The sequence below is a fragment of the Melanostigma gelatinosum genome, assembly GCF_949748355.1.
Source record: "Melanostigma gelatinosum genome assembly, chromosome: 19".
Taxonomy (NCBI): domain Eukaryota; kingdom Metazoa; phylum Chordata; class Actinopteri; order Perciformes; family Zoarcidae; genus Melanostigma; species Melanostigma gelatinosum.
The window spans coordinates 12,351,305-12,365,436 of NC_136652.1; the positions used below are offsets into that span (position 1 = coordinate 12,351,305).

A 14,132-nucleotide genomic window follows, 5' to 3' on the forward strand; every position below is an offset into this window, starting at 1 on the left:
GTTACACAACAGACACAGTCAGTACAAACACTGTAGTATATCCTGGTTATCCACAGTCGGTTAGTTAAATTTGGCCACAAATGGGATAGGAATGTCAATCTCCAGCTGTCTGTCACCTATTCTCACAAATTGTTGAACACTTTTGCTTTTTTCCTTAAGTGTCTTTATGACATTGTTGTGGATAGCATTCACACGTTTCACCAATAAGTCAATCCAGGACAGGATGTCATTTTGAAGTTGTTCAAAAGAGATGTCAGCCAAAATATTCTGGAACTTAGCTTTCACAGCGTTTAAATATTCTACAACAATTTTGCGGGCCTTTTCAACCTGCTTGGCAACATCAGCCAGGACACGAGAGTTGATGGCGTCATTGTATACATCAGTCACAAAGGTGAGCGACTCTACTTTCTGAGATTCAAGGGTTTGGAGAAACCTCTCGCTCTGTTCAGTGGTAAACTGCACAAATGCAGATAATTTATTAATGACATCTTCCAGCTGGATTTCCCCCACTTTCCTAACAATCACAACCACTTGTTCCTGAATTTTCCTCAAAGCGACGAACAAGTCTTCAAGAATTTCTCTTCCGCTGACAACGTTGTTTGAGCCAGGAAGGGTGAACTCAATGGCTTGGACAAAATGAAGGACTGCTGTAAACGTGGAGGCAATATACTCTGGAACCTTTTGAACAGCCTCTTCAGATACATCGGCAATAAAAGCACTATATTTCTGGTAGACCTCAAGCCCAGACAGCTTCTGTTCATACCCAGGAAGGTGGAACTTGGTCTCTCTCAGAAATCTAACAACAGCATTCAGGACAATTTCAACTTTCTTTTGGTATTCTTTGAGGATCAAAATGGTCTTCTCTGTGACAGTTGTCATACAATTAGAAGGAATTACTGCTACAAAGTTGTCAACAGCCCTCGCGAACATCACTGTATGCTGATATCTAGCCTGCTCAAAAGAACCCTCAAGGCTTCTAGCATGTCTGTAGATTGTGTTGTATGTCTTGACAGCAGGATCAGACACCATTTTCATGACTGTGGGCACGTGTTTCTTTAGACCCAGCATCATCTCATATGGCATCTCCGTGTTCCAGGTTGTCTGAAGGTTTAGCTTCTCAGAGTTCATCACAGACAGCTTCAGACCCAAGACCTCAATGTTGTTTGTTGGTTCTGACTGTGTGGGATAGTAAACATAAAACAAATATTACTGAAATATAAATACACCATTCACATTGAAATTACAATCAAAGGTTGTTAGTAAGCAAACAAGTAAACAAAACTTATCTTACCGGGTAGCGACCATAGAGTCTTGCTTTCACTTGTGCTGGGCGCTTAGTCTGCATTTGAAGAGCAATGAGTCCTGCAGATGGAGTGGACATAGACACAACAAGGCCTTCCTCTGAATTTCCAATAATCTGCTGGTACATTTCCATACTCAGGACAGGTAGATTGACTTTGGCTGAATTGGTGATGGAGGTATCCACAACTTCATAGCTTAAGATGATGGTGCTGTCATGGTTTCCCTCAAGCATTGGATGTTTCACAGACAGGACAGAGGCCATTTTAAATCCGCCGACCGTGTTCACGTTGGTGTGGCCCTCAATCTTTCCAGTCAGAACCTCAAATTCAGAGGTTGAGGAAGCATCAAGTTTGATGATGATGCTGTCCTGGTTAAGGATGCTAGCATCAGTTTTGAGTGTGACCATTGCGGTTTTCATGGAGAACTCGTAGGTCAGATCACCCAGTACTGGAATCCTGATGCTCTGAATTTTGGGGCTCTTCATGTACTTCAGCTTGGAGTTCATGTCAAATGTCTGCTGAGTTGTAGTCAGGAGATTGCCCAGGCCAGTGTCTTCCCACAGAGAGTAGTCTTTGACTCTTGGTGTCTTCATGCCAACAAATGGCACAGTTATTTCAGGAATGGTGATAGGCTCCTTTAGTACATCGAGATTAGCTTCTCCATTGATCTGGGAAAATATGTTAATTTCTTCACCATTATCCATGGTGAAGTAATGGGAGTATTTGTACTGGTTGAACCTAGCCAGACTTGTCCAACTAGCCTGCTGCACTTCAGAGTTCAGGATCAAAGAGATGTCATCCTGGAGATCCATCTTTCCAGACAGCTTGAATGGAAGGGCAACCTTGACATTTCCCTTGTTCTTGGTGTCAAACATAAGCCCACTAGGTGTGACCAAAGCAAGTGCAGAGTTTGAGAGTGTTCCCTCAACCTGTCCAACTAGCTCTGCACTGTGAGAGGCAGTGAAATCAATTTTCATGTCTCCAGCATTAGCCTGGAATTTGACATCTGCTACACTGCCCTTCATGAAAGGTGTTTCTGTCTCAAACTTGGCATCAATAATTACATGGCGGAAAATGCAGATTTCAGCAACCACATTTTGATTCATTTTGAAGTGACTGCTCCCTGTTGCTCCAGTGAAAGTCACTTTGGCTGTGTGGAGATCCATCACCACCTCCATGCCACTCTTGTGGGTTGCCTCATCCGAAAAGTCCTTAACTGCATATTTTCCATTGACGAGATTGGTAATGATCAGACTGGCAGTGCCAGCATTAAGCTGGAGGACGTTCTTTTGATTGATTGATGTTTCACTGAAGATGTTGAGGGGTCGCATTTTGACATCATGTTTGTAGCTGGTCTCCACAGTGGCAGAAACTCCATCTTCAAGGGCAAAGAATGCATTGTTGACAAGCTCGGCAATATATAACTCAGTGTTAGCTTTTGCAGTAGTTTCAGCAGAAGCTTGAGCTGACAGGCCATAGAGAGTCATTGTTCCCTTGTGGTCAAGTGTGAAACATGACTGGTCAACTTTGATGTTCTCAGAGATGGACAAGCGACTCATCTTGGGCGCAGCCAAATGAGCACTGGCATCCAGTGTGAAGTCAAGAACTTTCAAAGTAGATGAAGCCTTTGAGTTAAGGTTGATTTTGAAATCTGGTGTGACTGATGTAGTTGTGGTGTTCTCAAGGTCAGCAGTGGTCCTGAGTGTGTAGTGAGGGGAGGTAACTCTGAACTCTCCATAGAGTTTTCCAAAACAGGGAATCTTGCTCATATCTGCAACTTTCTCTTTCAACTCTACAGTGAATGTGTCATAATCAAAAGATTTAATATTCTGGACCATCCTCATGAAATAGTCACTCATGTCATCAATCAGCTGTTTGAAGTTAAAGGAATACAGCTCATTCACAAGCTCCTGAACAGGTGCCATAACTCTTTTGAGCAAAGGCTCGATGTCAATTGACTTGAGAGCAGCAACAGCAGCCTGCATCTTTTCCCTCACATGATACTGTTTCATAATTTTAACAACCTCATCCATCATGGCCCCAATCATCTTCTCAACGTCATAGCTGGAGAGGATCTCCTCTATTTTGGCATAAGTTACATTGAAGTTGTTAGCAATGTTATGCTTCTTGATCCAAGCCATAATAGCATCCGTCATTGATTTCAGCACATTCATGACTTTGTCAGTTGGGAACTTGGCTTTCAGGTTGGTCATGACATTTCCCATAGAGTTGATACACTTTGTCAGGTCTTGGACAAAGATTTTGAAGTCAAAGCTATCAATAACGTCCTTCAGTTCTGACACTTTGTTCTGCAATTTGGCACTGAGCTCATACTTGGTGTTGATGTCTTTCAGCATCACAATACTTTGGTCCATCAGCCTCATCATTGTGGTCTTAATGTTTTCAATAACTTCAGGCAGATGCTCAATGAATGGGATCTGGACGAAGTGGCTGTCACTGTTCTTGTCATATTTCACAAATCCAGAGATGGCGTAATCTTCATTGACCTCACTGAAGAGAGGAGTTGAAACAGCTCCTGACATCTCAATACCCATTCTCTCTGCATTGTTATAGGCACTCATTTCTTGGTCGAAAGTGTGCTTGTTTACTGTGGATGCCATCTTCAATGTGACACTTTGTTCTTGGAGGCTCAGCATGCTGTTGAATTTGTTGTCCATATTGGTGTTTATAAGGTATCCGGCATCCAGTTGATGGGTGGTTGAGGCTCTGTGCTCAAATGAATGTGTGAACAGCAGGGGTTCTGCCTTCAGGAGGAATTTGCTGTATAGGTCGCCACTCTGCTCACCATAGAGATACACTGCACCATTTGAGTTGAAAATGGCATCAATGTTTAGAATGAATGGTGCAACAACAGTTTTGACTGTACTGTCCATGCGAAGAACTGGTGAGTTGAAGTTAGCCACATTGTTGAATTTCATGGTCAGACCAGCAACTTCCATATCAGTGGTATGTGTCATTTGAGCTCCCAGGAGTTTACCATTGGTATTGCACTTTGTAGAAAAGACCATATCAACAAACTTGACTTCATAAGTGTGCTTGAGCTCTTCCTTTGAAAAGACTCCCATCATTGTTCCAGTCAGATCCATGTTGTAAGGCTCTGCCTTGAACAGGGCATCATTCACAAAGTTGATCTCCATGATCTTCAGGTCATTCTTTACATTAACTGAGGCAGTAAAACGCTCCATGTTAACTGCGATGTCATGCATGTAGGAGTTCCTCTCGTTAAGGAAGTTGTCAGTCTTGGAGCGAAGCATGAAAGATCTCAGCGTAAGAGATAATGAGTTGGTATTTTCGGTCCTTATCTCATTGAGAGATCCAACTATGTTGTTGGAGAGGATCAAGCCATCTTCATTCAGTCTGAGGTTCACTCTGTTCCTGGTGTTGATGTCAAAGAGGTTACCCTTAAGGATGCCGTTGAGATACACGTCTGTGCTTGCAATCTTTCCCTCAACATTGAGCTCAGCTTTGTTCTCTTTAATGGCTCCCTTAGTGGTGAGAGACACGGTGGCACCAGCGGTGTCAACTCCGCCATGGAAAACATTCTCGAATGTCATTGGGCTGTGCTGAGCAGTTGTTGTACAGCTGGTGGTCAGGCCATTCATGTTCAGGGCCAAGGTTGCCTTGTGAGAGGCAAGGCTGGAGAAGACGTTCAAAGAAGCATCAGCATTGATCTCCAGGCCGGAGGGGTTCATGGACCCAGTGAGCAAAGAGTAGACACGGTTCACTGTGTCATCAGCTTGATTCTCTATCCTGAGGCTGGCCTGTCCATCAGAGGCAGAGAACTCCATTTGGCTACGAAGCATTCGCTCATCAGCCTTGGTCACAGAGTCAGACTGGATGGTAAGCTTGACATCTTTGTAGCTAAGGCTCATTTTGGTGGTGTGCTTGATGGGGTTAGTGTTGATGTTGGTGTTAGACTCAATCATAAGTTCCTCATTTGCATATGATGCCTTCATCTGGTTGGCAACCTTCAGGATTTCAGAGTTCACCCTCAGTGTACTCTCCAGTTTAGCTTCTTTCTTTGCTGGCTCAACAGAGAATGTGTGGTGATAAGTGGTGCTAGCAGTCATGGATCCAACAGACACACTTCCATCTGTGTTGATATCTCCAGAGAGCATGTTTGAATCTAGGGTGACCTGGGTGGTAATAGTCAGCGATGTCTCCAGGCCCACAGGGGCGACGGCATAGATGTTATACCTTCCAGTTGACCTAACATTGTCTGTGACAGCAAAGGTTTCCAACACATTAAAACCTGTGTTCATTAGCATATGGTTCAGGGAACCATCAATGGTGAATTTAATCGTCTTCTCTGCTGTGTCTTTGATTGTTGTAGCTCCTGTAAAACAGATAAAACAGTAAAATATTAAGCATTAAGTATTGAGTATTAATTTAATACAATTAAAATAAATATTAATATTAATGGTAATACTTATTTTATTTCTCTAAAGTTAAATAACAAATGTGTAATTATTTTAATTAAAGACAAAAAAATTATTAAATTACCTTCCGTTGAGAAGGAGAGAAGCTTGATTGGACTATCAGCCATGACGCTGAACTTTGCCAGGTAGCTAGGAGACTCTGCAGTATTGTTACCAGCAGACACAGTTGCCTCCCAGTTATAATAGTTGCTGTTGACCTTGGCAGATGCCTCCACCATTCCCATCAGAGGCAGGGTGAGATCATATTCAGAGGGGATGGTAAAAGTGGGGATTTGGATCTCTTGTGAGGCAACCTCCATGCCCAGCTGAGGCATTGAGATGTGTGGGGAGTTGACCATTGGAGGTATCCTTAGCTCCTCAGATGATTTGCCTCCAAGAGGTAGAGGGACAGTGATGGTCAAACGGTCCTGGTTGAACTGGTATTTGAATGTGCTATCACTGGTGAAAGGATGAAAGCAGAGCATTTGTTGTTATGTAATTTATACATTCAGCTGGTGAGTAAATAATGATATTTATCATCAGATATGTGGTTTACTTACACATTCATGAATAGGTTTTCAGGCATGGAGGGCATTTCCACACTTGCGATTCTGTTCCTCAGAGTCTCAACATAGGGAACATCAGCTGAGATCTTGTCCATCCAGATATCACTGGCCTGAGGGAAAAAGCACCACATTTCTCATGCTTTAGTCTGGAAGAACTAGAACTAAGTCAAGGTCTGATAAATAATTGTATTGATTATATTCTTTTCACCTCAACTGCCTTGTTGAAGACATGGCGCAGTTTCATGTCTGTCTTGACAACCTGCTGGTCCATGACATCATCCGTCAACTGCCTGAGCCAGGCCTGAAGGGCTTCAGTGTAAGGCACCAGGATCTTAGTATCAGCACTCATGCTGGATATCAGATGAATCTCAGCCTGGTCTTCACCTAAGATACAAAGCATTTAGCATTTTACTTTTGAGACAAATGCCCAAAATTATAAATCTCTAAAGTCCATTAGTAGTATTTTCTTGAGCAGACATACCATATTTGAATGTGACTGCCTGAATGGAGGAGGTCTCTGCGAGTTTGACATCACTTTTGATCTCCATGGTGAGTCCATCAGCTTTGCTCATGGTAGCAGTGATGGTGGCATCAGTCTTGAGTGAGGGGACTAACAGCTGAACCTGCAGCATGCCATCAGTCATGGCCTGAAGCCTGTGATTAATGGAGAAAGAAAATATTAAGCCAAGGCCTCTATATAAAAATGCTGTTGCATTATTGTGGACATGGGCATGTGACAGTACATAGCTCTCAGATATATTATGTATTGACAGTGTGTTAAACATAGGTTTTAGCTGGGTTGACTCACTTAGCACGGCCAATCAGAGAGAGCTGGGGCACATTCTTGTTGATGATCTGGAGGGTAATGGATTTGCCTTTGGCACTGCTGTCGGTCATGCCAATCTTAACACCGGCCTCAACATCAATGTCAGGAACCTGAATTTGGGTGGTGAAGACATTCCTGTTCCTGTTGTACTTCATGGTGGCGGTAGCCTCGGTAGGCTGAGAACCTAAAGTGTGCAAAAGTATAACTTGATCACTCATGTATGTAACCCTATAAAAATGAAAAAGGAAGATATTATGGCACATAGAAAAACGTATTATAATGTTTTCCAAAAAAAGATGCTCATACCCTCAGCTCTCAGAGCCAACTTCAAAGAATCAACCATCTGGTGGCCGTCCTTTCCTTCGCGGAGGAGTTTGTAGGCGATGGTGGCTGTGTACTCAGACACCTCTTCAGAAGGCTCGAAGTCCACAGTAAACCTAGGTTGAAAAGAGTTACATTTAAAAAGTTAAATCTTCCATGATATTGTGCTGTGTGTCTAAAAAAAACACATTTGTGAATCAAACTTTGACTACTTCTGCTAAACAGAGGCGAGACACAATTAAATTACGATTTCCTTATGACATGATAATCAATCGGTATGTTGCAACCATTGATATTAAAATTGACAAAATAATCACAGATTCTTCAAAGAACAACTTACTTAGTCTCTCCATTCAAGGGGAAGTATGGAACAGCAGTATTATCCCCAGTGCTAGCACGGGGTGTTTGGGTGCAGTATCTGACTCCAGAGAAAAGGGGTCTGCAGCTTGCTTCACCCTCTGTGTTTGTGATGACTGCAGCTTGACCAGCACCCACAATCAGCACTTTATTGCTTTTTCAAAGAAAAAACAGCAATATCAGTTTCCATCTTCAACATTCTGTATCAAATATTGCCTATATCTACGACTAAATCACTTTTCATTCATGAAATATAATTTATGAATGTATTTTGTGTTATTTGTTACCTGATGCTCAAGAGCTTTGTGGTTCCCTGTGGGGTGGGTATGGAAAGCTTGACCTGGCTCTGCTCCATGGTGATCTTGGCCTTCAGTGTGCTCTCGTGGTACATGCTGGTGTGCATCTCAACAGCGGACACAACAAATTCAGGGACATGGACTCCCATCTTAGTCACAAACTCAACTCCAACAGAGGGTGAGAACAGCAGCTCCTTCTGTGAAAAAAAAATAGATCACATGAAATTAAAGAGGTTGCAGAGTCATGAGAAAATATAAAATGGCAATGCTACTATAATACAACTACAATCTATTATACTACTACTATATATATATTTAATCATTATTATTGTAATATTTTGCAGGACATTTAAAGAAGTACATCAATAAAACAGCAAAAGCATAATGGTACCACTTTAGTTGAGCACTGATGGTAGATTGAGGACAAAAGATGGAGAATTTACCATGTTTGGAGCCATGCGAAGGCCTCCCTTTGCTCCAGGAGCGAAGGTACCAGACAAAGCAAATGTCAGAGGCAGGCCAGATGCTGTTGGCATGATTACTTTGTTGTCCATAAAGATGTAATGGGCAAATATCTCATTGTCAGTGCTTGACATCAGATTAGCCACAACCTGATAAAAAAAAGGTAAATTTGAATTTTCTCTCACTGTGGTAAAGAAAAAGACAGGCAATACATTAAGTGTATAACAGGAGTACAGAACATTACCTTTGTAGGAATAATCTTCATCAAAATGTCTGAATACATCATTGCGTTATCAGCCATAAACTTCAGATCGCTGCCCTTGATGTAGCCAAGCTCAGTTTCCATGATCTTCAGGTAGGCCATGGCCTCTGGAGACTCTTGACTCTGCAGATCCTTTACCAGCTTGTTGAAGTTGCGAACAACTTCTCTCACAAGATTTTCAGGAATCTACAAAAAAGTTGGATTAGTTGTGTTGCTATCAGTGGAAATGATAATAACTCGGACTGTTTAACATAAATAACAACACACAAGATCTACCTTTCGTCCTGTGTCCTGGGGAGACACCCATTTCTCTAGTTCCTCTTTCATCTTTGGTGGTATCTTGTTTAAAGTCCAGTACAAAGTCTTGGCCAAAGTGTCAGGGAAGAACCCGTTCTTTCCAAACAAAGCATCAATGGTTGGCTCAAAGCCCCTTCCTTCAATGCCAAACTATTAGAAACATAAAACAATTATATTAAAAAAACAGTGTGGGGTTTAGGGTGATACAGTCTGAATCTAGGCCAAATAATTCATTTACAAATGCTAGTTAGCTTTTGCTTCCAGGGCAGATGGGTAGGGTTGGCCAAATTGACTGTGCAGCAGAACAAATAATAGTAATAATAACAAGAAGACACCTATGAATGTCGTCTTCTGCTGCTAGTTATTTCAGGAAGTGTAAAGCAAAAATTTTAAACAGCAATAAATGACTGATTAGTATGACCTACAGTAGGCCTATTACATACCTCCCAAAGATCTATGTCGTAACCAAAAACTTTCAATGTAGTTTCCAGCAACACCTCCCTTGGCAATTGGCTACTGGGATCAAAGACAATGTTGCCCAGGACGTCAGCCTGCATGCTCTTTTGTGCCAGGCCCAGCTTGTAGTTGCGAGACTTTGTGGTGTAGTCGCTGTGTGTGGTAACGTCAGTGTCCTGCAGGGCATTCGTTATCTTCTGACCAAGCCTGGGTTAAAAATGAAATAAATTAAAAAAATCAGTTGAATATAAGGAGTTGGGTTGTTAAATCAGCACAGTACTTCCATGAAAGAAAGCATAGATTGTGCCGTCAGTTAAAGGGTGCTCTATTCTTACTTCTGGGTCTCTGAATCAGTGGAGGAAATGATATTGTAGACATGGGAGGTCACAAAGGCCTTGACCTGCATGTTCTGCTCCTGCGTAAGCAGCTTCTTCACCATCTGAATGTCACTGTCCTGGGGATTCCTCATCAGGATGAGGTAAGCGGCCAGACGCTTCTGCACAGCACCCTTGGGGTACTGGCTGACCCTCTGGAGGTTAGAACGAACCTGGATAGAAAAACAACAGTAACGTGTTTGTCATTGTGGAAACTCCACACTATAAAATTGGGAATGTAGGATATTGTCCACCTGTGGTGGGGGATGTTAGTTACCTCATCTGTCGGTGACATGCGTCTGAAAGCCTGGATGGCAGCCAGCTGCACAGACAGTGTGGTTGCAGGCTGTCTCATGCACTTCAGCAGGGTGTTCTTTATATCAGCGTCAGCAGCCTCCATTGCCCTTCCCATGTTACCAACAACCTGGATGGAATAGTAGAAGACAATAAGAAAAAACATGGAATTGGAGGTTGCCATAAAAAATTATGTTCATAAGCGGTCTGTGTTCACAGCTGGTTACCTACCCTCAAGGTCAGGAAGGTAATCTCTTTCTCTCCAGCGCAGTCCGTGCCCAGGAGGGACACCATGAACTCAGAGACAGCAGTGATCTCGGGGGTGAGGCCTTCAGCCACGTACAGCCTAGTGACAAAGTTAGACATTAGTGATTCACTTACAATATAAACCCCCACTCACTGCTACTGTATTGAGGAGGACTTTCTTCGGATTCAAAAAAGATCTTATGTAAATTTACTCACTTCCTGACTGCGTTGCTCAGGGCATACATGATGGGTTTGCTCTGCTTGTACTGAGCCATTGCCAGCATGTCCTTCACCATGAGGCGGGAGGGGTTAGCCACCATTCCCAGGGCGTAGACAGTAGCATCAACCTCAAGAGAAGCATTGTTAAAGGTCCTGAGAATCTTCAGCATGGCGCTGGTGCATTCTGGGCTGCCGCACTGGGTCAAAGCTTGCCATGTCAGAAATTGGGACATTTCCATCATTTCAACGGTAGCAAATCCCAAGACGTCAACTTTCAGACCACGCAGCTCAGACACCAGCTTGTTGAAGAGGCTGGCACGGTCCTCGCCCTCCGTGGTCTGTGACAGGGTGTTCAGCTGCTGCATGGTGGCGATGGCAGCATCCTTGGTCTGCACAGGAGACTTGTCATCAGCAACATCCATGACCAACATGTGGAAGTTGGTCCCATCTGCAGAGAGTTATATATCCCAAACAATAAGAAAATGCAGCAAATTTGACAAAATTGACACATTGAGCATTTTGTGATATTTCACAGACAGATGTTTAAAACCAAAACACTCACCAGTGTCAAAGATTCTGTCATTGATCTTGGCGGTCTCTCTTAGACTCACAGTCTGTTTCACCAGAGTAGAAATCCCATATTCATTACTGTTTGTAGAAAATTAGAAAATTTCATGAAATGGTTATGGTCAATAGGCAAAACAAATATTTTATTATGTATAAACCTCTATTTGTTGGTTTGAAACTTTTTGGAAATATATACTAGTTAAGAGAATACAATGTTTTTATCCAGCACAACAACATTCATATAAACTTACCAAAAGCATATATAAGTCAGGAAATTTCCTAAACTCTATACAAATAATAAAACAAACCTACATTAACATTGTCAATTTTTGCTCTCAAGAAGTGGGAAGTATGGCTCTCTGCCCATTCTAGAAATTGGTCACTTTTGAAGTCTAAAAGACTTGGTAAATGTGAAACTCCTCTATTAATTAGTGCATTCTTTATTGTTTTACAACTTACTTGTGGGAGAGGGGCAGGAAGATGTGTTTCTCTGCGCAGGTTCCACTGGTCATGTGCTTCTTCTGGTTGTCAAACTTGTAGTTGCAAGTCTGGGTGCTGCTAATCATCTTGGACAGAGGGTAGTTCTGATGGTAGAAAGACAACAATGTTTTGTGATATTCTGATGAAGAGCAGACTGCTGGAAAACAGTGAAGGAAATAGGTTGAAAGTGTTTAGGATGTTTTTGTTTTCAGTTTCACATGAGCTGCTTTTAGTGTATTTTTTCTGGCATTGTATGGCAATCCATCAGTGGATTTATACTGTGTGAACATAGCTTATATTAATAGATATTATGCTATTGAATCCTGTACTCAATCTAAACAACTCTTGGCTTTAGTTTCTGATAGCGCCAGTATGAGGTCGTTGCTTAATCTCTTACCATGCCAGTGATGAGGGCCAAGGGACTGGTGACCTGCTTGGGGGCAAAGAAAGCTGAACATTTGGAAAGATCCCTGCTGACAGTCACATCGGTGGCAATATCCTCTCTGGCGTTGACGCTGAAGTCAGTGGGGCACACTCCATGCACGGTGGACTGAAAATAATGAGAGGCATCATCAATACTGAGGATCTTGGAAACATTTCAATCAACAAAGTTGCAAAATGTGGTAAACATGCTTTTTGTCCTTAAGCAATCTCCCTGAATATGATTACCGCTTGATCTGAAAGACTGCCCCCCATTATGAGAGCAGGTGAGGCCATTAGCAAGATAAACATGTCTTGGACTTTGACCTGCAGCTGAAGATTGTCATCGTTAGAACATGTTCTAGAAGTGTATTTATCACCTGTGACTGGGGCAGCTTATCTACTTGTTGTGCAACTTGTTTATCTTTGCATGAGTCTTCACCGCAATCACAATCAATCTCTACATGGTGACTCTGACCTGAATCGATTGGTAACTGCTGTAAATACTGACAAAACAAAATCAAAGCTGTAAAACAGTGACGAGAGCTACCATTTCTTTGTTCTTCTCCTCTTCCACTGCTGGCACGATGAGAGCAGAGACGATTCCCCTCTTGATGTTCAGGATGTTGACAGGCTCATCGTCCCCCGAGTAGAGTTGGACGTCAGTCTGTCCTTCGACTATAATCTTCAAGGAGTTCCTGTTGAAGTGGACAGATCATCCTTTACAACCTGCCATTTAGCCCATCCTTCTCTTTTATTTCTACAATCTTTTCCGATCACGCAGTCCTCAGTTTTAGGACTAAATAATACAGCTGAATATACATATTTGCTGGAAACATAACTTACTTGGCCATAGCAGCTTTGAATATATCAGCCCCCTCCGCAGGACGATACGATGGGTTCCCTTCTGCGTCGATGCCAACGATCTCGCTCAGAGTGCACTCTGTTGTACGGAGGATGAAGCTACAGGTCTGGGGCACTTCAACCTCAACCTGTGCAGCAGAAATAACAGGGTTTTTTTTGTACTAATGGTTTCTGATCAGGGTCAACAGAGTGTTTGCAATAGGGATCGGGGCTGTGTGACATACTTTGCAGGAGATTTTGGGGCCGCTCTTATCTTTGGTGGCTCCGTTCACACCGTTAAAGGTTTCAGCTTCGTAGTCGTACACATACCGCCGGAAGTTTTTGAATCTTTTTCCCACTAAAACATATTTGAAACATCAGTTAGAGCTCTGTAACGTTAATGTTGAATACGCTGTACAACTTCTTACATTTGCATAAGACATTCACAGACTTTATATACTTTTCATTACTTGAACACGAAGATAACAAGATAAATGATTACTGAGCTCATCAGCAAGGGTTCAAAGGTGGAACATTTGTTGCGTATAATCATTATTTGCAGGCATCGCTAAAATAGTTGACAAGTTAAATTACATCTTATAATAATGTTGTTAAGATTGAAAAGGCAACTCACAATGGCAAACTGGAGATTGTTCCTCAACACTTCCCACATCTTGCTCTGTAAAGGGTGAAAATATGTGTTTTCTTGACATTTTAAAAAGCCACAAGCTGCTCTAAAACTTAGATGAGAAATGTATACTTAAATTATATAAAATCAATATTTATACATACAATTAAACCATTATTAAGTGTTTATGTTTTGTGTTAGTAATTTAAAAAGGATTTGTATCGTCACAACTTACACAACTGAACTACCTAACACTCTATTAGGTATTTTTACAAACAATTGAAGAAGCATCGCAAAAGGAAATCATCCGCTCTTTTTAAAAACCAAGCAATAAACAGACACTAACTTTTTTCTCCAAAGTAGAGTCACCCTTAAAGTAGCATACTATATCCATTAGCTTCATAATAAAAACTAAATACTTACGGGCTAGTGTGTATGTGGCCAACAGCAGCAAAAGGCAAAGCTTGGTACCCCCCAT

At 42.0% G+C, this 14,132-nt stretch overlaps 1 protein-coding gene across 1 annotated transcript; it reads right to left on the reverse strand.

Moving 5' to 3' along the window:
• Nucleotides 1-60: 60 nt before the first annotated feature.
• LOC306792877 (apolipoprotein B-100-like) lies at nt 61-14,132 on the reverse strand (the record flags this gene model as incomplete). Its single annotated transcript, XM_079290238.1, has 26 exons — nt 61-1,176; nt 1,292-5,658; nt 5,826-6,199; nt 6,301-6,416; nt 6,515-6,690; nt 6,788-6,960; nt 7,115-7,316; nt 7,439-7,569; nt 7,794-7,964; nt 8,098-8,303; nt 8,550-8,717; nt 8,813-9,016; nt 9,107-9,277; nt 9,571-9,790; nt 9,919-10,130; nt 10,235-10,381; nt 10,483-10,597; nt 10,714-11,164; nt 11,279-11,364; nt 11,743-11,867; nt 12,161-12,313; nt 12,734-12,881; nt 13,030-13,175; nt 13,272-13,384; nt 13,661-13,705; nt 14,078-14,132. The coding sequence occupies 26 exons, from the start codon at nt 14,130-14,132 to the stop codon at nt 61-63; spliced, it is 9,591 nt and encodes a 3,196-aa protein (XP_079146364.1).